The sequence below is a fragment of the Vespa mandarinia genome, chromosome 7 (assembly GCF_050613455.1).
Source record: "Vespa mandarinia isolate Hongniang chromosome 7, ASM5061345v1, whole genome shotgun sequence".
Lineage (NCBI taxonomy): Eukaryota > Metazoa > Arthropoda > Insecta > Hymenoptera > Vespidae > Vespa > Vespa mandarinia.
This window is the reverse complement of record NC_140816.1, coordinates 4,306,301-4,333,657: the sequence shown is the minus strand read 5'-3', so window position 1 is coordinate 4,333,657 and position 27,357 is coordinate 4,306,301. Positions and strand designations below refer to the sequence as shown.

Sequence of the window (27,357 nt, the reverse complement as noted above, 5' to 3'; positions counted from 1 at the left end):
AGTCACCGAAGCGAAGAGTATTTAAATTCTCTTCCTAGAAAATAATTTCGCTTCTCGCATGCTAAAACGTACAGTCGCTTCGTTACCTCTGACGATTATTGCACGCGTTGCTGTTCGTATGGCGCATACCATAGCACACACATCGCGTATCGTGGCACTCCGTCTACGGGGATATTAATATCGTCGCGTCTCTTGCGATATTACGTCGAGAGGCAACGTATGTATGGGGAAGAAGATGCGAATAGTCCTTTCTAGATCGTTTCCTTCTTTTCCGCTCTCTCTTCCTCACCTTCACCCTCACCCTCACCCTCTCTCTCTCTCTTTCTCTCTCTCTCCTTCTCTTTTTCTCTCTCTTTGCGTAAAAGTGATAAAATTTCCAAAAGTGGATTCCCTTCTATACTAGAATTAAATTTCATCCCGTTAAATATTTTTTTCTTTTGTCACCTTGCCCTTCGATAGTTATCTCATATACTAAAAATTTTATATTTTTTTATTAGATATATATATATATATATATATATATATATCCGTAATATTTATATGGGAAAATCAGAGAATATTAATGGGAATAAATTTTATTTACAAAGTTTTCTGATATCATTAAAGATTCATTAGGGAAAAGAACATATTAAAAATATTTTTAATTGATAATTGTCTAACAAAAAGAAATTTGCAATTTATTTACAATTAAATGTGCAAGACGAATAAAATTTCTTAAAAAGGTTTTATGATATCGTCGAAAGATTTCTAAGGGAAAATTCAATTTTAAAAACGTTTTATATTGAAAACGAATGGAAAAAGTAAATTGCTATTTAATGGAAATTTCATTATTACGTTTCGAAAGATATATAGATGATATGTGAAAAATAGATCTATGATCGATCGATTATCGTAAAGAAAATCCAGATGCAACGAGAAGAAAGAGAGAGAGAGAGAGAGAGAGACAGAGAAGGGTCCACGAAGTACTCACGAAGTCGCCAATTTCTCACATATGTGATACCAACTAGAAACTTAGATTATTAAACTTCATTTTATCAATACCGCAGCTACGGAATAAAAGTTGGAAAGAGAGAGAGAGAGAGAGAGAGAGAGAGAGAGAGAGAGAAAGAGATTTTCCAAAAACTTTCTAAACGAATACGATCTTTACTCTAAAAAGTTCGTAATAAAAGAAAAATACGATCGATCGAGAACATCCAATACTTAAAGCTGAAATGTAATTACATGTATCATCGAACGATCCCGATAATTCATAAAGAAAAATTTAATACAATTTTTACAATTATATACTATGATTATATGATATACGTATATGATTATAATATCTTAATTATGTTATATATAATTTTGTATTATTATTATGCGATATATCTTATGATTATACTAATATAATTCTATGATATCTATGATTATGTATATTATTATATGATTAGTATTATGCTCATTTTATGTCTATGAGAATAAACGTCAAATTGAAAATATATATATATATATGTATATATGAGCTGATAATTATAAAAGTAAGCTGATCTTTTTCTTTTTCCTTTTATTTCACATTATTATAATATTCATTAATGTCTTTAAAAAAAAAACTTTCATTATTATTGTTACAATCATCATTTTGCATAATGTTAACTTTTAATTCTATTTAAAATTTTCATGGTACTTTACATTGAGTGATATAATCGATTTTAGATACGACACTCTTATTTTGCTTCAACTCTGCTCGTACATTAATTTTCAAAAGAGGGATACATTTAATTCGTTGTTTCTCTCTCTCTCTCTCTCTCTCTCTCTCTCTCTCTCTCTCTTTCTTTCTCTTTCTCTTTCTTTCTTTCTTCCTTTTTTCTTTCTTCTTTTTTAATGCTTCCCGTTTCTCTCCCCCAAGTTTCTTGTCATATTCAAACCAATATCGCTGTTTCATTATAAAGCGAGAAAGAGAGGGATATAGAGAAGGAAAGAAGGCTTTATAAAAGTGTGGAACCTTGTTTGCCAGGAAATAAATTACACAAGGCGCCGTAAAGGCTTCTATAAATATTAGAAAGGCAGCCTTTTCCTCTTTTCTATGTCTTGGTAAAACTGACTGTTAGAAAATTGCTTTCGTCTTTTATATTCAACATCGGTGAATACATTTTTTTTTTCCAACTGAAAATAAAGAAGCACTATTCAGTTTATTAGGATTTTCAAAGAGCTCGAACTAAGTAGCAATGGATATTCGCTGACATAAAATTCTATCGATATTAATCGATTTAACATCGATATATATATATATATATATTTAAAAAAAAAAAAAACAGATGCCCATAAAATTATCGACATGTCGATTCATCGATCAAAAATACATTCCGTTTTTGTACAAATTTGTAAACAATCAGTTACTCAATCATGGCATATAAAAAGAATATATGCGGTAATACCGCAAATTTTCTCCCATAAATAATTTAATTCTTCATATCCGACCGATCTTGGTTAACTTTATTTATTGTCTATCGAATGTCAATCAACGATACCATACTTTCCGAGTAAGATCTTTCTTCTAATATAAATTTTAATCTAGGTTAACATTTTTTTTAATCGACACATATATTTTCAAGATCACGTGTTCCTAAAAAATGCGTAAGGCGTTGCAAGAAAGTTCATTCGCACGACACTAACTGTTTGAAATCCGAGGAAAAATGTTTGAAACGTACGATTCTATGTGGATTTTGTGATGACGCTATCAATGACGTAGTTCGTAAATTGGTAAGCCATATAATAATCGTTTATCTAAACTGACAAAATCAATTGATAAATCGATCGTCTTTAATTATTGTCTTTCGTATAATCCAAAAGTTTTTACCACCCGTATGCTACGAATCATTTTGCAAAGATGCCGAACATCTCCATGGTTTGTGGAAAAAATGGGAACGATCTAAAAGCAACTCTATTAATGGCAACATCATTAATGACGATCGATCATTGGTAAAAAATTTGATTTTAAATAAATCGACTAGTCGAGAAAGAAGAATATATTTCTATCGATTATATGACATTTATTTATAATTGGTGTTTCAAGAAAAAAAAATAAAAAAATAAAAAAATAAAAAAAATAAAAAAAGAAAGATAAAAAATATACTCTCAATGTTCTCGACTTTTCAATATCTTCAATTAATTATAAATCATGCTTGAAAAGATTTCTTTTATCAGAACGTACAAGGAATCAAATCCGACGTTAATCGAGAGAAAACGTATGATTACAAATATCACGATAAAAAAAATTACAAATATCACGATAAATACGATTATAAATATTACGATAATTATGGTAACGGTGACAATGACAATAAACGTATTATAAATGGCAATAAATACGATGCAAAATATTTGATTAAAAATCGAAATCGTCTTGGTTATACGTTTAAAGTGAGTAACTTCAAAGAGAAAGAGATAAAAACGGATAGAAAGAATATTCGAGGAAAAGAAGAAGATTCTCGAGGGAGATTGAATAGGAGCAGAGGTCAAGAGCGTCCTGGCAAAATGATCCATGATCGTACGAATGAAAAAATTCCTCTTACACGTCGACCTCGAGAAGGGTGGAAGGAGATCGAAAAGGACGAAGAAATGACTCCTCGTAGAAAGACTAAGGAGACTTATCGTCAATCAGAAGGAAAAGGGAATAAGACGTCCTCGGTAGTTGCGCCGAAAAAGGGAGATGTGCTTGACAGGGAAAGCGAATGGGCGTATCGTGACGGTGATGAGGAAAAAAATTTTCTTCGAAATCGTGAAAAACGAAAGAACGTTCGTGAGAGAAACGAGGGTAACGACGATACGCGAAATCTTCATTCGGGAAAGAAATATAAAATGGGTAAGCATTTTTCGTAGTTTAGTGAGAAACGCCAAGGAAATGTGTTACTTATCTTTTCTTTTTATTTTCTTTCTTAAAGCATCCATTTCTTTTTCCTTTTTTTTTTTTTAATAATGATCAGTCAGGTCTGGCAACGTAAACAGAAAATAATAAAAAAAACATTAATTCGATTAAATTTGAGTATCTACGAAAATGTTAAATTTGATCGAACGATCGATTGATCAGACTAATAATTTTTCATTTCATATTTAAACATCGTTAAATTTTTTTTTTTTTTGTAATTAATTAACAATATCACGTCCAAATCTTCCATAGAAATTAACGTTAACATAGTTTATCTTTTGTATTTTATTCCGTAAACAATTTTGCCGGCATTATTGCATAAACATATTTTAATTTGTTCATTAGCAAAAATATATAAATATATATTCGACAATTTTTAATTCTACCCAAACATTTTTATAGATTTGAAAGGAAAACAAAATTTTCGCTCTGGGAATGTTCTCTCGTTATATAGAATATTATAGTTACTCGTTAAATCGAATAAAAGTGCTTAGTCGACATAAATCTAAAATTTGACCTAGTCAGATTTATAACTGATCTGCTGTTTCCTAAAAGTATAATATCTCTTCGTTTCTTCTTCGTTTCATTTTGAATCTGAGAATTAAATAAGAGTTTACAATCGATCAAAAAAGAAATAGACATTAAGAGATATAGAAAAAGAAATAAAGATATATTAAAAAGAGAGCGAGAGAGAGAGAGAGAGAGAGAGAAAATGAAATGAAAGAAATGATATTTAACTTTAGGTACGGAAAAGTCGACGTTTGATTCAGAACTTGGAAATAATATCGAAGATAAAGATACGAAGCGCACAAAATCAAAAGGTTCAAAGTTCATGGAATCAAGTTTAACCACTGAAGAAGATTTTACAAGGAAGAACGAGTCTCGTTATCGAAAAATCGCTTCGCTACCCTTTCAAAATGGAATTGGTAAAGATAACCAAAAAAAAAAAAAAGAAAAAAAAAAAGAAAGAGAAAGAAAGAAAGAAAGGAAAAAAATTTAACAAAGGACGTTAACTGCAATAGAACGATATTTCGAACGAATCTACGCATGTACAATATTCGATATCGATTGTCGTCAGTCAATCGAGATTCCTTCGAGTGGTTGGCCAATCGTATTTCGTAATTAACTCACTGCATAGTCGAATAATGTGATTTGTAATGGCATCCGTGTGTATATATCCTGTTTCGCATCCTAGAGAGATTCCTACTTTGTAGGCTCTCCAAACACGATCGAATACCAATTATCGAATGAGCACTTCGTGAAGCTTGGCTGGACCGTGTTGCCTATTAGGAAATTTATGAGGAAAATATATCTCTACGAAAGCAAGATGGCGAAACCTCATTTGGATTGGTACGTAGAAATTTACGTATCGTATTTCGATAATTATTCTCTATTTCATCTACATCCTTCGTTTCTATTTTTAATTTTGCATTTCGATGATAAATCATATGTAAATTATTTCACATCCTCGTATCCTCGTTAGTCACGGTCTACATATCGAGAAGTTTCAGCGCGTGTGCAGCTTTTTTTTTTCTTTTCATATGTTTTCTTTTTTTCTTTTTTTTTTTCTTTTTTTTTTTTTTTTACGTTTCATAATTCCCCTCGAAAAGAAAAATGGCGCAAACAAAATAACAACGAACAAGCCTGACCTGGATCGAATTGAAACGTAAAAAATGAATGAGTTTACATGAGCGAAGAATGAAGGGGATCTTATTAAATAAAAACTAGCACCGATTAGATGAAAAAAAAAAAAAGAAAAATAAAAAAAAGAAAAAAAAATCAGTAAAAAGGAAGCAACAAAGAAAAACGGAAAAAACAAGACACATGAAAATAGATAAAATGTGATACAAAATAATGAGTAATTATATGTTATATAAGGGGTGGGATGAACAAATAGTATTCGAATTAAAGTACTCGTGTAATATTCATGGATTTACATTTAACTCTTTCGCCGAAGAGTTCTAATTTACAGAGATAAAGCTAGAGAGTGAGAGAGAGAGAGAGAGAGAGAGAGAGAGAGAGAGAGAGAGAGAGAGAGAGAGAGAGGGAGGGAGAGAGATGACGATAGAGAAAAAGAGAAAACGATAGAAAAAGAGAGAGGCAATTTTCATAAACGACGTGCTATATTATAAAAGATCGAAAGAAGGTTGAACGCGGAGAACGTGACGGAATCTCGTTAACTCTCGTTATTACATTGTTCCTTGAGAATAACTTCTCTATTACTTACTAACGAGTTAACAATTAGCGCGAGATAGAGGGATGGGATGGGATATGGTAGGGTGGTGGATTGGTGATGGTAATGGTGATGGTGATGGTGGTGGTGGTGTTGGTGGTGGTGATGGTGGTGGTAAATTTGGTGGGGATGATGAGGCAGGGAATAGATCTGAGGGGAAGGAGGATGGAGAAGAAGGAGGATAGTGAGGCTTAATAAGACGATATTAGCGAGGAACATAGCGTTTTAATTTACTACGATGAACGAACTTCTGCAATTTGTCGCAATTAATCGTAATACTCTTCTCCTCGTGTCTACTCTTCGGCCTCTTCAGGTTCAAGAAATACCGATACGAAGATAGAAGATATTACGAAGATGGCGTCACGCCCTTCTTGAGCTTCCATCCCGACGAAACGGGCAAGGTTTTCTATCCGAATGGCCGGACAGCCGTAAAACTTCACAAGCCGGAAAATCGAGAATGTAATTGATCGTTGACTTCCGATACAATTCGTACATTTTATGCCTTCTATATCTATGCTACATATATATATATATATATATTTTTTTTTTATTTTTCTTTGTAATAGTTTTCCTGTTTTATTTTGTTTTGTTCGGTTCTTTTTTTTTTCTTTCTTTCTTTTTTTAATTACACGGGTTCGCATGAACGTGGGATATTTTTAAAATGATCTTAAGACGATAATTTACCTATATATTTAATACGTCTGTATGTTTTATTCGGAATAGCCTTTATATTCTTATAAAAAGGAAAATATTTCTTATCCTTCATTTCGATAGAAAAATAATTCCTTCGATATTTTTTTATCCTTCAAAAATATTTCCCATATATATATATATATATATGAAATTTCGTATTGGACAGAAAACGATCTTTAAAAATGAATTTCGTAATTTAATGAATTTCAAGATGACATGTATACTGTATTCACGCCAGGAGGCAAGGACATTGTGGGTGTCGTGAGGAAGCCGCAAATAATCGCCGTTTTCGATAGTCTCGGGAACGGTGTTATCCTCGACGAAAATGGCACCACTAGGTTTGTGTTTCGAGAAGAATGTGTAAAAAATAAAACACGAAAGAAAGAAAAAGAAACAAAGATGGAAAAACAGAAAAGATGGAAAATAAAAGTGATAAAAAAATTAAAAAATTAAAAAATAAAAAGATAAAACAAAAAAAAAGAACGAAGAAAAAATGAAAAGAAGAAGAAAGACGAGCAAATTTTTTAATTTTGAACCAATGACTTTTTTTAATTACATTCTATATCCCTCTTTCTTGATTATTTCCTCAGACTTTCTTATAATCAGATCGGGGGTATTTGGAGGGATAATCCTGGAGGATTGCCCTTTCTATGGACTTGGAGTAGCAATGTCGAGGAACCGATCATTGAAAACGTATATTCGGTTAGTATATACTTACATATATAATATATTATATCGATTGAAATATCTTACGTAATAAATGTCGATAATAATTGAACGTAATATTGAATCCGATAATAGAGAATATCATACTTATCGAATAAACTATAATAAATGTCTTGATCTATCGTACAATTTTTTTTATAAATAAAAAAAAATTCCAAATTCAAAAGAAAGGATTAGAAGGAGAAAAGACTAAAAATTATAATTTGGATCGAATAAAAAGAATGATTGTAAAAAATTGTACAATACTCGTAAGATTTTTTGTCTTGGAATTGTCAAATATATGTATAACGTTTTGTTTGTTTTTTTTTTCCTCTCTATTCATTATTATTGCGAATAAGAAGAAAAATTTATGATGATCATCAATCGAATGTTAAAAATTACGTGAAAATATTCGTAGATAAGATCGACGAGTGACTTGGAAGAATTATTTCCGTCGTTAAAAAAAAATCTTAAAAGGTACGTAATATTATTTTTAAAATCTCTAACGAGTATTCATTTAATATATTTTCTATATTATTCATGGGTTGAAATTTTTTCGATTGATACACATTAGTAACGAAATCACGAAAACTTCGTTGCCCTCTACGATGACCCCGAGAAACAGAGAAAAAGCGGAAGTCACAAGTGACGAGCAGAAACCCGTTGTTGTTGTTAATGCTCTTGTCGAGGAACGCGAGAAGTATCTCGAATCAGAGTACGTACGGAATAAAAAAGTAGATCGACTTGAGTTCAAGTAAGGGTTATTGCTTACGGTCGCTGTCTCTCTGTCGGTCAGGTTCTTTAACGACAAGAGAAGAATCTTTCACTCAATGGAAAAAGACAACAAGACCATAAAAATAATCTGTATGAAATTAAACAAATATTTGAGTTTTCGTATTCTCGATCGTAAAAATATCAATCTGAAATTTTTCGCCGGTACTAGAAGCATAAGGTACGTAAATGATGACATCGATGATAAAGATTAAATTCAAAATTAATCGTAATAATAATATTTTACACGTCATAGGATAGAACTAGGAACAATATTAAATTATGAAAAGAAATTGAAATCATATCATGAGGATATTACAAATTGGAAAAAAGCTGCTATGCAAAGGTAAACCAATTCTATACTAGTATTCTATTAATTACATAAACTTCATAAATCAACGTTATCGTTAATACATTTATAGTATTTCTAAAGTAATATTTTTTTCGAAGAGATTAAACGTTCTTTCTTCTTTTATTTATTTATTTATTTCTTTTTTTCTTCTTCTTCTTCTTTTCCTTCCAGATGTAGATTCCATGATTCTTGGGAAAAAAATGTAGGAACCGATAGTAGTCTTCACAATTTGTCACGAGAAATTCAATACGTTAAAAGATGCGCGAGACAACGTAAGATTATGTTGGAAAAATACAAGACCTCATTTAAAAGTACAGAAAAATAATTATTCACTATTCTAATTTGTAATATTAATGAAATAAAAACAATACGAATTTCGTAAATTTCACTTTTAAATGACTTCTTAATACCTGATAATTGATTTTCTTAATACACCAAAATATTTTTAACACAATATACATACCTTAATGAGTACTCAAGATGGATTTTCAAGCTTTGCCATAACACGATATTATCCAACGAGCTATAACATCTCTCTATCGACTCTTACAAGGTAAAGGAAATTACCATGAGAAGGTCGTTACCGTAAGACCTTCCACATTGTCTATTCTTGCTCGTAAAGCAACAGCATTTCCAACGTACCTCAGTGTATATAATGTTCTCTCAACAAACTCTGTTGTTGCATGTTAAATTTACTATACTATCTAATTTCATGTGAATTTTCCTATATCCATCGATTAAAAGTTTTACGCTGTTTAACCAGTCAAAATGTTACAATTAAAAAATTAATTAATCGATAAAACTAATAACTCGTAGATGATTAGAAATGATAATACTTATCTTTTGTAATTTAACGATTCTATTTCTAATCAATCGTTTATCCTCTCTTTTCATAAAATATTTGAAAATTGTCCATTCGAAAAAAAAAAAAAAATATATATATATATATATATATATATATATAAAAATATGTATATATAAATATATATACAAACCCTTACTCGGAATAGTATTTACATGTGACTATTTTTTTCTTTCGTCAAACAAATGAAAATTTCAATTTGATGTCCATATTAATGATTACAGATACAATTACTTCTTTTCTTTTTTTCTTTTTCTTCTTCTTTTTTTTTTTTTTTTTTTTTTTTTTAATGAAACATTCAATCCTTTATCGTTAATCATTAATTAGAACAAATTTAATTATCAATTATGAGGTGTAGTACAAAGGTCGACGGGAAAGTAGAAAAGAAAAAACATTAACGCCTAGATAGACGTATAGATAAAAATGATCAATGTTATTAAAATAATTATCAAATAATTCGAGAATATAATGTCTCGTACACGCTCATCCTCTGTTTCGTTTCGTGAAGCGTGTAATACAACACATACGTACGTACAATAAATGTGATGTCAGCTCGTTCGCGAGTATCGATCGCGCGCGCGCAAAAAAAAAAAAACAAACAGAAAGGAAAAAAAAAGACAAAAAAAAAAGAAATCCATGTTTCTTCATCGTACAATATATTCGTTCGTGATATGATGGTGGTGTGTATTCGTGTGCCTTTTTTCGGTCCTTTGTTTTTCAACTTAGAGAGAGAGAAAAAAAAATAAACGAAAAAAAAAAAAAATTAAAAGAATAGAAACAAAAAAAATAATTAATAAAAACTGTCTGTCTCGTGTGTTAGGGGTGGTGTGCTTAAAACACATACGTAATACAATATTCCCTCGACGCGGGAATATTTTTCTTATTTTCTTCTCGTTATAACTTAAACGTTAAACGAAATATATAATAAAGGAGGGCCGGGGGAAAGGGCGAGGGGAAGAGACACGTAGGAGAAGAAAAAGATCAAGATTTCGAGAAAAAAAAAATAAAATAAAATAAGTTAGAGTTAGATCGATCGATGGGATGAGAATGAAATGAGAAAAAGAGAAAAGTGGAAAAAGAGAATGCATGTATGTATGTATGTATGTATGTATGTATGTATATATGTATGTATGTATGTATGTATATATGTATGTACGTGTATTTTTATTAAAAATAAACTAAAAATAACGAAGACAAAATAAATAGAAAATTCTTAAATAATAAGAGGTCGCCTAATGAGGCGAACTTCGACGAGCTTTTCGCGATGGCGATAAATCGTGAAGCTTGCGATACGTCCTGAGCTACGATGAGAGGATGATACGAAATTATTTCAAGTGAAACAAGAGCCATACGATTCGATACACGTGTATGATACGTATACACAGGTTGTTTCATTTTAAAATCAAATACTTTAAATATTTTCCTTTGGATCGAGTTGATATTAGGAAAAAATAAATAAATAAATAAATAAATAAATAAATAAATAAATAAAAAAGGAATTTGTTCCAAGGCAAAATTTCATTCGAAGGGAAAACGCAAGGGATAACACGAAAATGAATTATTTTCTTTTTTTTTCATTTTACCTCGTCTCGATGTAAAACGAATAAAACAAAAAACAAAAAAAAAAACAAAAAAGAAAAACTAGCGATATCCTCAAGTTTATTTCATTATGAGAGCTGATCGTGACGTCGTAACAAAAATATATTCCATCAAAAAGAAATACCGAAGATGTTGGTATCTCAAAAAAAAAAAAAAAAAGATTGATCTTAGAAAAAATACATCTAATCTTTTTATCACGGCATTTTCCCTCTTCGAACGACGATGCAAATTCAAGTCAAGTCACATTTCTTTTGTTCTTTGTTTATTTTTTCCATACCACTCTATACGGTAATAATAATTAAACGTTCGATTTAAAATGAAACATCATGTATATAAGTGTGTATGTGTATGTGTGATTGGGTAAGTGAATGGGAGAATATATAAATAATAAAGAGTGCACGGGGTGATGGTCGGAAGCGCAGGATTTTGTGCGAATTTCAATTGAAAGTTTCGAAGACAATCGGATGGCCTGCGAATTTATATACAATGTCCTTCGAAAACTAAAGTAGCCGATACTCTTGCGATCTTACATATTCATTGGCAAAATCGCAGGTGTATTAACAACTTAACGTGGAAGATGACTCGCTCTCTCGATAAACGCTATCTCGATTACTTTCGTTCTCGACCGATCATAAAAAATGGTCTATTTTCTCATCTATGCAAAAGGAAAAAAGAAAGGAGAAAAGAAAAAGAAAAAAAAAAAAAAAAAGAAAAAAAAACAGAAAAGAAAAAGTACATATCTTCGATCTTCGTTGAAGAGTACGTCGATAAATGTGAAACATTTGATCTAACTTTAGTCTTTCATTGAAATTTTAACCAAAGAACATTCCCATTCTCCATTTTCCTCATCGATTAACACGAGAAATTTGGTCCAGAATACGAACGAGAAAGTTTCCTCCAACTTGAAAAGTCGATATGACCGAATGTCTACTCGAACTATCCCGATATCTCTGCGAAGAATTTGATCGTACGAGAATGGAAGGAGAAAAAGAGAAAGAGAAAAATAAAGAAAAAGAAAGAGAAAGAAGGAGATAGGAATTCTGATTTCAAGGGAAACGATTCGATAAGGGACGAATATGAAGAAACGGGAGAAGAAAAAGAAAAAGCAGAAGAAGAAGAAGAAGTAAAAAGGATAAAAGGAATAAGAAGAAGGAATCCTCGATGAATTTCGAGTCGTGAACGAAATAACGTCTCGACGAGCGGGTCCCAAGGGTGTCCTTCCCTTTAGGATCGTCGACGTTCCCTCCTTCCAACGTAAAGGTCCTTATTCGAGGTCCTTAAGTGGTCTGACACAAGAACGCCTCTTCTCAATTGGCGACCTTGATGAACTCAGGATTCGGTACGGTACAATTTTCAGTGGCGTATGCCGGATGAACGAAGGTGCTTCCAATGCCGACGTTCTTCCGATCGACCGAACGTACCCTGACGAATAGGAAAGCAGCCACGAGAGAGGCTACGACTACTACAAGTAGCAACATCACTAAACCCCCAACGAAGCCTGGTAAACTCATACAAATCGTTTCAGGATCAGTCGAGGCGCTAGCATTTTGTATTACTACTGTCGTATCATTGTTCGAATTCGTCGTGCCCAGTGCAAAGTTCACGTCACCGGGTGCAACCACTTGGATAATCCTCGACGTGTTCACGTCAGTCATCTCTTGGGCAGCTCGCTTGTACACGTGATTCGTGACTAGAGTGACGGTATGATAGAAACTCTGAAACGTCAAAATATATAATGTCCTAATGTTAATATTGTAATCATTTCAAATCGTAATAAAATAAATCGATTGGATGGATTTGAATCAACGAAATTGTACAATGTAATTAAATTAATTCAATTTAATCGAATGAATATTGCTATTTTATTTATTATCTTAAATAAATAAATAAAGTTAAGAAATAAATCTGAATAATAAATCTTTGACATTTCGATGATATAGATAAGAATAACTTACGTCATCGTCTTCCTCTAAACGATCATGCCTTCGTCTTCGAGCTCCCCTAAGCTCAGCTGGAAAACCTTCGACCGACCTCGGTCGGCCTCCGAGGGTGGCTAGGTTACCCTCGAGCTCCTCCGAGCCAGCCGTACCTTTTCTTTTAACCGTTTGATAAGCTCCAACTGGATGACCGGGTAGAGGAGGTGGAGGGAGATGAATGTTATCATGAGGACTCTGAGGTGAACTACTCGCGGTCGCATCGCCAGGCGTCGAACTTGGCGACGATGACGACGTTTGTGCTTGAGGTGCTGGGACCACGTCTGCATTGGGCTCGCTGATCGATTCGAAAGAAAAAGAAAAAAAAAAAAAAAGAGAGAACGTTGTTATCGACATTAAAATTTATCAATTTCAAATATAAATAGAAAGAAAGATATTAACAAAATGCGATGAATATTTCGTTAAAAAAAAAATTATTAAATAGATAAGTAAATAGAACTTCTCTATTACCTGTAAGCACCAGCTGGTCCACTAGGATGCCTGGGATCAGGATAGGCGGGTGGTACACTGTACTCTGGCAATGGGGGTTGTCCATATTCGGAGGACACGCTTTGGTGAGCCGGAGTGCCGTAATCCTGAGACAACGGAGCAGCAGGTGCTCCATATTCCAAACCCGGATGACCGCACTTCAATTCGGGACAATTATAACGACAAACTTGAATCACACATTGGAAATGTACGTTCATACTGTCAGGGAATTTGAAGGCTTGGAAATAAGCAAAACTAACGACGGAAGCACTTGGCCCGAAATTCTTCACTTTATGGAACCTTTAAATCAAATAAAAACAATAACGTTATCGACGTTTTTATTAGAAATTAAAATAAACAAAAGGGATGACGATATTATAATAATAATAATAATATTCTACCTGGACATGATCTTTGGCCTGACGACGCAGCCGTACTGATCGACCAACTGAATCGGTGCTCTCTTGCCGTCATGGGCAACACAGTTTCTGACCAGCATATCGAATTTATTTTCTACGTCCTTGATAGCAAGTACCATGGTCATGGTCTGTCCGATTTTAACGATACCGGAAACCTCGCTAGCCCATGGTCCTTTGCCAACTTGTATTTGCATCCAACATTGTAGATTATCTCCAAGGAAGTTAGCTGTTACAGCGTGCAACATGTCTACTTGGAACGGCCTAAAATTAACTTGCTTCTCATAGTAATCGTACCACGTGCAACGAAGTTTCCTGGCCTGATCCCAAACTTCTTGAACGTAACGATCGTATTGCACGATGATCGTATTCTCAACGTAACTACCCGATGGCGTAGGTGCTCCATAAGCGGCTACGTTGTGATTGGCTGACGATGTCATGCCGCATGAATTCAAAAAAATCTCAAAAGTTGCGCTTAAATGGCCGGTGCCTGGTTTGAGATGAACGCAATGGGGGTCCGAATAAAAGCCCTTACTGAATATCATCCCGTAAAAGGGCCGATCAAATTCGATGTTAACACGCATATGCGTCTTCTCGCACTGCACCTGTAGATGTTTTATCTGCGGTGTATCAGGCGAAGCCAAAGGCCAATTCTCTTCGGCTCCATGCGATGTGGGTGGTCCATATTGTGCAGGTGGACCATAAACCGATCTGTGCTCCAATGGCAACGCACTACTGTCGACGAGCGGTGCCTCACATTTTACATCCTGGAAATTTAATACGTGCATTTTTATTTACGATATTTCCTACATATACATATGTATTTTTAATATTTAATAAATATATTTACTTTCTTCTATAACTGAATATATGTATATAACTAAATATATACATAATAAATGAAACATTGTTTGTAAAAACTGAATGAAATATGGTTAAGAAATTAATTTGGATATATGTTTTTTTCATATCTGTTACAAACATAACATCCTAATATAATAAAATTTATTCGAAATTTTATAGAACCTACATATAATTCTATATAAATTTTGATAAAGAAGATTCCATAGTACCGCTAACTTCCATGCATAGCCATTCTGTCAAATGCCCTAAACCTGCACGGCACGTCCTAAAAATCCGCTTGACGCATTTCGAAATATACATGGATGTTATAACGGCAAGTAAGCCGGTCGAGTCAATAAAAATTTAGGTAAGACGCGTTAAGGACTCCTCTTTTGTAGAGGAATGATCGCGTGGAAATGGACAATACGGAGTAGGAATTGACATTAAGAATTCAACGAACGTCATCGGCCATTGCAACCTTTCGCGGAATGTCAATCGAACGTTGCGTGTCACTCGGTGTTCGAGATTCTTTGGAATTCTCTTCTGTCGACCTTGACGACGTATATCACGCGAATTTATACCATCTAAACATTTTTTTATAAATTGAATCGTATTTCTTTTCAATCAATTCCCTTAATCGATACTCATTCAAAATAATGATAAATCAGATAAATAGCAAATAAATATCATAAAAAAAAAAAAAAAAAAAAAGAAAACTCAAAATAAATCTAAAACTATAGCATTTGAATCATTAGAGTTTAATCTTTGTTTTGTTGATGCATTTCTCATAATTCCGAATAAAAAGAAAGACGATCTCCTTGTAAAGTAACGAGATCGACGAGATTTACCTCGAGTTCATTAAACGCGATACCGTAGCTTTCATTGGCAGTGGTAAAGGCACGTTTTGTCAGTCACTATCTAGCGGAGTGAGTCACTCTAATGTGGAGCACGACTGTAACTGTTTGCTAGTGCTCTTACCCTTAGATAGAAAAGGCCGCTTTTCTAGACACGTACTTTCCAGCCGAGGTAGTAGCTCGTCCGCACGCGCCCGACGATTAGACTGACTCTTTACAAAGTTTCCAAAGAAAAACGAGTTCGACTCGTTCCCGTCGCTTTCAGAAAAGAAAATACCTATAGACGTATAGGTATATACACACATATATACATACATACATACATACATACATATATATGTATATATACACACAAGTCAGTACGTTTCAATTCACGTGGATTTAGGACTCGAACTCGAAGAAGAATGCCGGCAGCCAACCACGACCAACGCCCCGAAGGCGACTTCGCATTCTAGGTTAACGCGATTGATATATGCGCGAGGTAGAATCATGAACTTGTCCAAATCGATGATCGATTAAGGTCATTAACCATTTGCATTAACCGTGAAATAATAAAAGAAAGCGATTCTTTGGAAATATCAAATCATTCAAGTTCTTTCGTTTATATTATTTGAACCGGTCTGGTTAGAATGTTACCACTGTAATACTAGTACTCATACACATGATACTGACTTATGTTATGCATATCAATCTTTTTATTTTGAATAAAATTTGTAATACAAATATCGTTATTAATAAGACATTATGTGTTATCCATTGATTTAAAATCCAGAGATTATTTGAATAGGAATATTTTTAAATACTTTACAAAGAAAGTAATAATGTTCGAAAGGAAAATTGAAAATAAATATAAAAAGTGGCTGATATTATTTAGCGCGAAAATATATTAAATATTTTATCGAACGATTTGAATGTTCAAATTTATCAGAAATTCGAAAGCTCGACAATGTCGATTCAAATCTTATCGTAAATATGATATAATGAATGCAAGCGTAACTCGATATTTTTATTGTAAGAAATAAAAGGAACGAGAAGAAAACGCGTTCGGGGATAACTGTATACGGAACTGACTGGTCTTACGGATAAAGCCAAGTTTACATAAGGGTTTTGAAATTGATTGCACCTACGCGAACAGACTCAATGATTTATATATATATATATATATATATATATATATATATATATATTAATATTTTTATATATAATATATATATATATTTTTTTTTAATAGAATGAAAAATGTTGTGTACGAAAGTCAATGGAGACGCTTCTATCGAAATTAGAATTCCTCAACTATAATACCATCTAAATAATAATTTATTGTATAAAATAAACATTATTAATCCATATCTATTATCATGAATTTCTCGTCATATTATAATAATATCACATTGATATACGTATACCGTAATAACCAGCTAACTTTTTTCAAATTTTCAAAGCAATTAATTAAAATGAATATAATTACAATAAAATGTATTCGAACTAAGGAAAATGTGAAATAATACTTTTAAGAGATATTAAAATACAAAATTTTATGATCTTATCGTTAAATAAAGAAAAGAAAAAAAAATGATCTGCGCTAATCTCGAAATAAAAAATAATTAAAAAATATGTTAATATTTTGAATAGAATTTTTGGGAACCTTAATCAACAGAAGAAAAACTGGAGCGAAAAGTCATAAACTCGAAAGAATTATAGACATGTATAGAATAAGAGAGGAAGAGAGAGAAAGAGAGAGAGAGAAAGAGAGAAAGAAAGAATAAAAAAAAAGAGATCAGCCAAGATGTGCCGTCACAGGCGGGCGACAGAGGAGGCCGATTCACGTTGAACAGGAAATACGCGGTTCGCGCCTTGATCGGCAGCAGGTCGGCCGTACGCATACCTGCGAATCGTCTTGTTCTACTTGCACCTGCAATCGATCCGCTTATAAAGACTTTCTCAGTAGAAATTTACAAACGAATTGCAATCGAACTTTTTGAAATCGGAAGTCATTAAAAAGTACCTTAACATTAATTTCAAATTTATTTAAAATCTTTCCGATCATCGTAAGAATGTTTAATAACGTTTACAATCAATTTAATCCAAGTATCCAGATAACCAGACATATGATCTTAATCGTTTAAAAAAAGGAAAAAAAAAAAAACAAACAAAAAAAAACAAAAAAGAAAAATGACAATTCGTAAATCATCCGTAAATTTATATTCGTAGAAAATTAACGTGAAAAATATCTTAAATGAAAATTATCTTAAATGCACTTTACATTGAAATTTTAATTGCACATTGCATTTTATACAATTGTAATAAATATTAAATGATATTCTTTTTATATTTCTATATTTATAAGGGAGAAAGAAAAGGAAAAAAAAAAAAAAGAAAAGAAAAGATTACAAGAGTAATCACGTGAATGTACGTGGCAAACTTTACGAAACCATTAATCTGATTGTTATTAAGAATAACTATGCATTGATTAATAATTACTATAAAATACTATAATCGTAAAAATGGAAACAATTTAATTTACTTCGAGTATTTCGTATTAGATAGAAGACATTTTAACGAACGAAATCGATAATATTCGTATCGAACGATCAATCGGATAAAATAATGAAAGAGAAAAATTGCAAAAATAAACGGTAAAAGTTTCGAAGGAAGTACCCACGCTGGTAACCCAACGACGATTTCACTTTTCCATTGTCATCCGAGGATGACCTGAACGGCCATATTATTCCTACACCGGACACACTTTCACTGAATCGCACGTACGAAACGGGCTCGTTCCTAATTATCGCGAACGTCACAAGTTTAGTTACTACCGTCTAGTTACTTCTACTTTTTAAACAGCCCATTAAGAGATAGCACGACTGGAATATATTAGTTCAAGTATTTCCTTCTTGTGAAAGAAAAAAGAAACAAGAAAAAAAAAACAAAAAAAAAAAAAAAAGGAAAAAGAAAAAACCTGTTGAAAGAGACAAGCGATCATAAAAATGATCTTTCATTTCTTTTTTCTTCTTTCTTTTTTTTTCTTCTTCTTCTTCTTCTTCTTCTTTGCTTTATCTTAGAAAACGATTAACGAACGTGTTGGCTCATTATCTTTAGGAAATAATAAAATAAATGATATTATATACTTAGAGAAAAGAAAAAAAAAAAACAAATTGTCATACAAGAACTGTCTCGCCTTGATTATGGTATCGAAAAAGTAGGCCAAGTCAGTTGTTACGAGTTGAGCTAGATGCGTATCGCCGCACGCACGTGTCTTGACGATGGTATGACCATTGTATACCACTGTTATCTCGTCGTTTACGGAAAAATTCAATGAAAAAAAAAAAAAAAAGAAGAAAGAAAATATTTTTGAAAATTGATCTCAATGAAAATTCATGATCCTTCGGATTCGATAAGTATCGTTTGTTCGTATAAAATAATATTCAAAAAAGATTTCATCGATTGTCAGCATAAAACGTGCATGCAAATTTAATCAAATAATTCTATTCCTGAAATATTAAAGCTCACCGTATCATTTAAGAACTTATAAAAGGGTGACCATTTAATACGATTTGTACCACCGAAAAGCTGACGAGAAAGTTGGCTTTTAAATCGAAACTCCTCAGGACAGTTTGACGCCGCTCTAATGTCATGAACGCGAGAAGCTAAAGGCGATCTAATTAAAAGGAAACGATCAGAGGAATCCTGCACAAAGAACGTACCGTGAGAACCGGGCCGAGAGAGTTAACTGGTGTTGGATACGAGCGTTCTTTTGAGGATAGAACTCTTCGCTTAGGATTTTAATTAAAAGAGAGCATTGCCATGCCCCAGCGGGCCAGACGCGCTACGCGAAACGAGCTTGCATTAAGGACGCGTGAAACGTTTTTCCGGGAACGAGAAATAGGGAAAAGAAATCGTTCGTAAAGGAAATTTTCTCTAGCAACGTATCTTCGTAAAAATAATCGCAACTAATCGTAAGAGAAACACGTAAATGCGAGTACAATTGTTTGAATGAAAAGAAAAAAAGAAAGAAGAAAAAAAAAAGAAAAGAAAAGAAAGATAAAAAAAAAAGGAAAAGAAAAACAATTAATCTAATCGAACTCTAATATCTCGAAGAAAATAAAAACGAATGTAAAATTAATAATACGATTAATTGAACAATTTTGAGATCTTAATATTTCTAGTAATTTCGAATTACTAGATTGAGAATCAATACAAATAAATTCAATGACGAAAATTAAGGAGATATTTTTTGTTTAACCTATATATACATATTTGTAATTTATTTAAATAATTCTTTACGAGAAATTTATAAAAGTGTAAAATATTAATAACGTCTTTCGTATTTTACAAAATGATAATATTTATCGATCTAAATGTATTATCGATTAATCTCGAATTACAAGATGATCACGAACGTAGCTCTACACCTAAACGATTTATCCATTGAGAAAGCATCTCTTTGTGGTCGTCCGCAAGATTGTACGTTTTGCATAACCACGAGAAATATCTTTTTCCTATCTATTATGATTTATCAATCGCGGTTTCGTCCATTGCCATTATACAATTCTACATTACGATATGAATGACATCGTATTTAAAATGAAATCGTCATGATTTTAATCTATTTATATCTATTACTTCGATATCTCTCCTTGACGATCATTTTGACGAGCTCCGTTTGTGCTTACGTATGTGATGTAAATAAAGCAATATAACTACGTTAGAATGAAAAAGATAGAAATAAAGGAAAAAAAAAGAAAAAAAAAAAACAAAAAAAGAAGTACTTCGTGGAAAATATCCTAGAAAGTGCAGGGAGATCAAGAGAATAATAGATGAATCTGCTGACATTTGGGAACTGGAAGTAAGCTATTCCCACGATAAATTAGTGCCGTGAGCATTTCCATCCTTTCGATAAAGAGAGAATGAGAGAGAGAGAGAGAGAGAGAGAGAGAGAGAGAAAGGGAGAAGGAGAGAGAAAAAGAGAAATAAAGAAACAAAAAGAAAATTGCCGTTTCGCGGAAGTTACTAATGACGACGCCTTCTAAGATTTTTCTCATTTTTCCTCTTGGCCTCTGGACGAAGAGGGTTCTCTACCTGATGAAAACGTTCCCTTTGTTTAGTTCAGAAAAAAAAAGATCACAAAAAAAAAACAAAAGAAAACAAAAAAGGGATCTATCGATCGAAAATGGGAATTCGACTTTTTGAAATTTTTAGATAATTAAACTACGAAATTGATGAGATTTTCATCAACTGAACGATATTGTAATTGTAACCATGATTACAACATTATTATTCATTACATCTGCATAGACTTTTTTTTTTTTTTTTTTAAATTTATAGGACAAAAGTTGACAAAAAAATTCGATATATACGACAGATTGCAAAGAAACGTTCGCGAGAGTTAATATAATGCAAATTACTCATTATTTTCGTAACAAGAAGAAAACAATTAACGTTGTTTCGTAACGTTAAAGAAAAAAAAAAAAAAAAAGAAGAAGAAAGTATAACGATACTTATTTTCGCCTGCTCTCGACTCACAAACACTTTAAGCGTGCAATCACATAATGACGAATATATTTCGAAATTCTTTTTGTTTCTTTTTTATCTAAGATCAAAGCCATATTTAAAAAGAAAATGAAGGAAAAAGAAAAGATTGAGTAAAAAAAAGAGAGTGACAGAGAGAGAGAAAGAGAGAGAGAGAAAGAGAGAGAGAGAAAGAGAGAGAGAGAAAGAGAGAGAGAGAAAGAGAGAGAGAGAAAGAGAGAGAGAGAAAGAGAGAGAAGGGGGAAGAGGAAAAAAGAAGGAACGTCATTTAAAACTGTCCATATACATAAACATATATATATATATACATAAAATAAGGAGAGAAAGAAGAACGGAAATAGAAGGAGGAGAAGAGGAAAAGGAGGGCCAGTTAGAAAAGGACAAGAGAGGTTTCCCGAGAAAGAAAGCTGCTACCAATGGGAAGAAAGAAGTTGATCCTCTGGTGCAAGTCGACTAGAATCGTCCACGCTCCGCTACGTATTGCTCCGCTACGCATCGCGTCTCAAGCCACCACTCTTCATACAGTGAGAGAAAGAAATAAAGAGAGAAAGAAAGAGAGAGAGAGAGAGAGAGAGAGAACACTGTCTAGAGAGTATAGTCGAAAGAGGGCAATGCGTCCGACGCGCTGACCTACTATCTCCGCTTCGCCGCGCGCCGCATCGCTTCTTCCTTCAACAGTATTTTCTTTCCTTTCCTCATTCATGCACCGATCGCGTATCCGATCAGAGTTCCTCATTGTATACCTTATTCGGATTCGTGCGACATAGCCCACCCTTAAGTTATAACTTCTAAATAAACATATACACGCGATCTCATTTCTAAAATAATTTTATTTAAAAAAAAAAAATTGTCTATGTACATAAATAAATAAATATATATATATATATATATATATTTATTTATTTATTTATTTATTATATTAATAAATTAGAAATAATTATTATATTAATGTATATATTAAATTCAAATGGATACGATCGTAAAGTTTATTTTTTTAAACGATCTTCAAACATTCACATAAACGAAGAATTATCGATTATTCATTAATGTACAATAATTCATGAATATTAAATGTAAGTATGATATGATATATAAAACGAAAAAAAAAAAGAGAAAAAAAAGAAGAAAAAGGAAAAAAAAGAAGAAGATAAGGAATACAATATAAAAAATAAATGGGTCAAAAAGGATCGAGTCGAAATTGAAAAGAACCGAAACACGTACGAATGGATTGGTTTGATTGATTCGGACGTTTATCACGAATTGCTCGCCGTCAAAAGAACGAAGCTCGTAAATTCATTCGAATGCACACACGCATGTTGTTTCTCTATAGGTAATAGGTATATAGGTACATATGTAGCACATAAGAGGGCCCGCGGCGATATAAGGGATTCATCTCGAGTGCTCTCGACTCTTTCTCGCGTCGATTCCAGAGCAACAGCACGTGGCGTGTCACAGATAGCGGGTCTCTCTCTCTCTCTCTCTCTCTCTCTCTCTCTTACTTTTTCTCCCATCAATGAGTGACATTAAATTTTCCGGTTTTCCAAGAAAAAATTATACACAATACGTACGATTAACCGATATTATTAACCGAGACAAACATTGCAATTCAATTTCTACTTACGATTAAATTCATATGGTTATGTTATTTTGAGTACGCATGATTAAAAAAAAAAAGAAAAAAAAAAAAAATATATATATATATATATATATATATAACAACACAGATTTGTAACATATTCTTTTACTTATTTGTAATTATTCGGAGCGCAGTGATTCGTTAAAAACAAAAAAAAAACAAAAAAAAAAAAAAAGAAAGAAAAAGAAGAAATGTTTTCGACAAACGGCAGACATGTGTTAAATTTTTGACATAGAAGGCAAAAATAAAATGAAAAAGAAGGAGCAAAATAAAATAGAAAAAAAAAAAAAAAACCAAGAAAAGAAAAGAAAAATCTTTATCAACGCGACCTTAACGCAATAGCCTCATCTTGTTATCTCGATACGGTCTCGCTTTCGCGAAATTTCATTGGATATTAAACGCGATACGAGGTCGATAAACGCGCACGTACAATATCGCGAGAGAGAGCGTGAAATAATCCGGTAGTCATAGGAGAAGCTCATAAAATAGATTCACCGGATTCACGCGGAGCCAACGTAGCGGTCGTCGCGTTAACGACCGGTCCTGTCACTCGAAAGGAGAAGAGCACACAGCTCGTTGCTAACAGCTACTAAACGTATATGACAACGATGACGAAGGCGACATTCGTTGAAAGAAATATACAAATATAGAAATAAAGAAGTAAAGTATTAAAGGAAAAAAAAAAAAAAAAGAAAGAAAGAAAGAAAGAAGGAAGAAGAAAAAATTGATAACGTCCTAGTGAGAAAATAAAATAAAAGAGATACGCGGTAAGATTGGCTTATCTTTGGTTATCAAGAGCAACATGTGCAACCAAGACCATTAAGCGTAACCGTTTTATCTAGAATTAACGAATTAACGGTAAACAACTACTTCTTTTATAATTTCATTTCTCATAACTAACTGCCTTCTTTTTCCATTATTTTTTATTTATTTTTTTCTTTTTATTATTATTATTATTATTATTATTATTATTATTATTATTATTATTATTCAAATACTTTTAGCCATGATCGATCACAAATCATCTGTTCAAAATCTCTTTTCACACGTACTAAAGTATTATTTATAATTGATATAAGAACAAATTGTATCGATAATATGTAAGTTATGACTTGTTAATATGCGATTAAAAGAATCCCAAGGAAAAGATCTCTCGGAAAAAACAAAACTTTCACAAAGATAAATATAAATTTATTATAATTATGTCACGATCATTATTTCTTAAAAATCTTCAAGTATCTCGACGACTTTTATGTATATCAAACTTTTTCTTCCCCGCTAAAGTACAAATCGTGACGAACATCATATTTTGTCAAACGATCTATCGATGAACGAAGATGATCGATAAACGATGAAGAGGAAAGAAAAGAAATAGGGAGAACAAAAAAAAAAGAAAAATACAGAAAAAAAAAGAAAGAAAGAAGAAGAAGAAGAAGAAGAAGAAGAAAAGAATAAAAAGGATAAAGGATTTTTTATATCTACTCACAGTTAACAATAGTAAGGGCAGCAATAAGATAAAGGCCGTCTTTCGTATACTCCGCCACGTCCTCTCCATCGTGTGTACGTTTTTTTTCTGTAATTAGAAAAGAAAACAAGAAAAAAAAATAATCAAGTTCAAAGGATCCATAATATGTAACGTCGTTCGCGTTATCCTTTCTCCTTTTAAATCGCACAATAAGTGTCATCGCTGATAAAAAGAAAGGAAAGGAATTAAACATGCATATGAAATATGAAAAAGAAAAAAAGAAGAAGAAGAAGAAGAAAAAGAAAAGGGGCAGGAGGTAGAGAAGGACGAGGAGGAGGAGGAGGAAGAGGAGGAGGAAGAAAAGGAAGAAAAAGAATGCATTTGCTGACAATCGTCGCCAGCCGGAAGCACAAGTAGCACGTCTACCTGTCCGATCCTCTCCGAAGGATGTTACGCAACGCGCATCTGACCCACTTCCTTCGAAATCGTTGCTCTTAATTAAGAAGGATGAGAAAACGTTTAAACGTTCAAGAACTTTTCCACAGTCTGCGTTTTCGTAACACGAAGGACTGTTAAATACTTCCGCAAACGATGTAATTCATATTCCTAAACATTAATGGCGATTACATAGTGAATGAAAAGGAAGAAAACAAAAATAAAAAGAAAAATCTTTCCGAACTCATTCTCAGTAAAAATAGATCTCTCCGATTCCATTATCTATTTCCTCGTTAATCTCGAGAAATGAGAATTATCGTTGAAAAGTTAAGAAACAAAAAAATAAATAAATAAATAAATCACGAAGAAATCGATAGAAAAATACAATACTTTTTTACGGAAAGGAAAAAAAAAAATTAAGAAAAAACGTAAAAAGAAAAGAGAAAAATTGTACAGACGATCTTCGTCGTCTTCTTCGTAAAGAGCTTATCTACTCTGTCTGTACAAAAAAGAAAAAAAAAAAACAAAACAAAAGAAATAAAAAAAAATTTCGTCAATCGCGAAACGCTCGAAGATTCACACCTGACTCCGAGTCCTGCGATAATCCTTCTTGTTTTTCTCCGTTGATCCGTTTTTATTCTTTTGTTCCTCTCCTCACGACCCTCTCCTCACGACCCTCTCTCTCTCTCTCTTTCTCTCTCTCTCTCTCTCTCTCTCTCTCTCTCTCTTTTTAATCGACGACGAGTCACACCTGCCGCACGAAACGAAGCGTTGTTAACAGTTGGTCCTCATTAGGCCACTCTTTTCAACGACAATAACGACGAAGAAAAGTTGCGCGCGCGCGAACAAGAATGGACGGGCCCAGAGGTGGCTGTCCTGGCCGACGGGGACCGACTGAAGGTGCGAGCCACGCTCGTCTCGGCCACGAGCCACGTCCCAGTGACCTACTGACGATCTCGATCGTTCCTACTGTGCCACCTTTCATTCCCACCATTACTAATACGTTACTACCACTACTACTATAGGACTCATCATGATCATGCTACCTCGAGTATCTGCGTCAGAGCAAGGCACAAACAGGCCCATCGTCGTTGTCGTCTCTATCCCCACTTTTCTTATCTTTCTACCCCACCCACCCACACACCCTCTTCTCCTCCTCCTCGCTCACTCCTTCTACTTCCCCATAGCGGACTTAGCTCTTTCTTTCTTCATCATCATCATCATCATCTTCTTCTTCTGCTGCTTCTTCCTTTTCTTCTTCTTCTTCTTCCTTATCTTTCCTTTTTTTTTCTCTTTTTCTTTTTCTATCTCAACAAATATGTTATAAATGAAATGGAATTCGTATTATAGAACGAAGAACTTCTCTCATATTTGCGATGAATAATTTTTATCCTTATTTCTTCTTTTTCTTTTTTTTTTTGTCCCATTAAAAGGCATTTGCTTTCACCGAAACATCGTAAAACTCTAATAAGGGGAAAGTGAGAGAGGAGGAGGGATATGGGGGGGGGGGAAGATCGACAATAAAGAAAATCTTTATTGTTGAATAATAAATTGTTCATGTATCCTTTTTAATACTTCCTTCCTCTTAATATCATTGACGACAATCGATTTATGACAATATATAATAATTCCAAAATGCGAAGATTTTCATTTCGTTAAATAATCAATTAATGACATTAAAGAATTCCTGATCGTTATCAAATTGTTTGGATATCATTTATCGTCGTTTGTTAATTGTGATATTTATGAAGATCATTCGGGTATAAGATTTTTAAAATTTGAGAAGACAAACGAAAAAAGAAATGTTGGATTACTTAACAGAAAAAAAAAAAAAAAGAAAAGAAATACACACGAACAAACACGCGCGCAATCAAGTCTATTTTGTAATTAGAAGTAAGGGTAGAAGCGATATTATTTTTTTTTGGTCTTTTTGTGTCCTTGCAAAAGAACGCGGATAAATGTCGTAAGCAATTAATCCGGCATGAGCTACCGTGACGATCATGCTCCCGTGACGAACTACTAACTATATCTACCTAACTTCCATTTTATTCTGTACCGATTCGAGTTTCATCTCGAAGACTTTCCAGGAGGATTAACAGAAGACATTCTACGAGCTTCTTAAAGTATAACACTGGAGATTACATAGCTAGACGATACTTCCATTTTCAATCGAATTACTTTTCTATCTTGTTATTAGTACCAGTAATAGACGTTCTCTCTGACGTTAGATCGAATTTTAAAACCTTTTTAAAGAGAACACAGAACTTCGAAATTTTCAATAAGAGATACAGATTTACGTAGCTTCACATTTTGTCTGTCTTTTCTTTTCTTTATCTTTTTTAATTTTTAATCAATTTAATCAACAAAAATCAATTATGCTGTAAAATAATAAAAAAGAAAAAAAAAAAAAAATAACAAGATACAATAAATTCAAAAATATATAAATTAAGTTTTGTATACTTTTTCTGTATTTTTCAGATTGTAAAAAAGTTCGTAGGCCTGTAGTTTGACAATTTGAAAAAAGAAATTTTAAATTGGTTTAAAAAAAAAAGAAAAAAAAAAAAAAAACGTCGTGAAGAAATAATCGTTGAAATGACA

The 27,357-nt window shown here is 32.8% G+C and overlaps 3 protein-coding genes across 8 annotated transcripts in view; 2 read left to right on the top strand and 1 right to left on the bottom strand.

Moving 5' to 3' along the window:
* The first annotated feature begins 2,866 nt into the window (after positions 1-2,866).
* On the top strand, positions 2,867-4,904 carry LOC146872890 (uncharacterized). Its single transcript, XM_085658346.1, has 3 exons — positions 2,867-2,884; positions 3,184-3,841; positions 4,675-4,904. Exons 1-3 carry the CDS (start codon positions 2,867-2,869, stop codon positions 4,902-4,904), a joined length of 906 nt encoding a protein of 301 aa, XP_085514472.1.
* Positions 4,905-5,061: 157 nt separating this feature from the next.
* LOC146872889 (uncharacterized) lies at positions 5,062-8,983 on the top strand. Its single transcript, XM_085658345.1, has 9 exons — positions 5,062-5,074; positions 5,228-5,254; positions 7,042-7,168; positions 7,421-7,532; positions 7,954-8,012; positions 8,104-8,250; positions 8,332-8,487; positions 8,563-8,652; positions 8,830-8,983. Exons 1-9 carry the CDS (start codon positions 5,062-5,064, stop codon positions 8,981-8,983), a joined length of 885 nt encoding a protein of 294 aa, XP_085514471.1.
* Positions 8,984-9,958: 975 nt separating this feature from the next.
* The window catches only part of dyl (transmembrane protein dusky-like), a 47,176-nt gene continuing 29,777 nt past the window's right edge, over positions 9,959-27,357 (bottom strand). The window contains exons 1-7 of one of the 6 annotated variants that reach the window (XM_085658244.1): positions 25,342-25,790; positions 24,751-24,930; positions 24,346-24,432; positions 13,983-14,764; positions 13,564-13,881; positions 13,075-13,390; positions 9,959-12,834 (exon numbers count right to left, since the gene is read on the bottom strand). In XM_085658244.1, coding sequence (XP_085514370.1) covers positions 12,427-12,834; positions 13,075-13,390; positions 13,564-13,881; positions 13,983-14,764; positions 24,346-24,414 — 1,893 coding nt within the window. In that variant the 5' untranslated portion in view covers positions 24,415-24,432; positions 24,751-24,930; positions 25,342-25,790 and the 3' untranslated portion in view covers positions 9,959-12,426. The other 5 variants (XM_085658247.1, XM_035863126.2, XM_085658246.1 and 2 more) reach the window with 5 other exon arrangements.

Coding starts and splice junctions, on each gene's coding strand:
- LOC146872890 (XM_085658346.1), top strand. Junction 3,842..4,674: donor GGGAAAGAAATATAAAATGG/GTAAGCATTTTT, acceptor CGTTTGATTCAG/AACTTGGAAATAATATCGAA.
- LOC146872889 (XM_085658345.1), top strand. Junction 8,013..8,103: donor TTAAAAAAAAATCTTAAAAG/GTACGTAATATT, acceptor TCGATTGATACA/CATTAGTAACGAAATCACGA. Junction 8,653..8,829: donor AAAAAAGCTGCTATGCAAAG/GTAAACCAATTC, acceptor TTTTCCTTCCAG/ATGTAGATTCCATGATTCTT.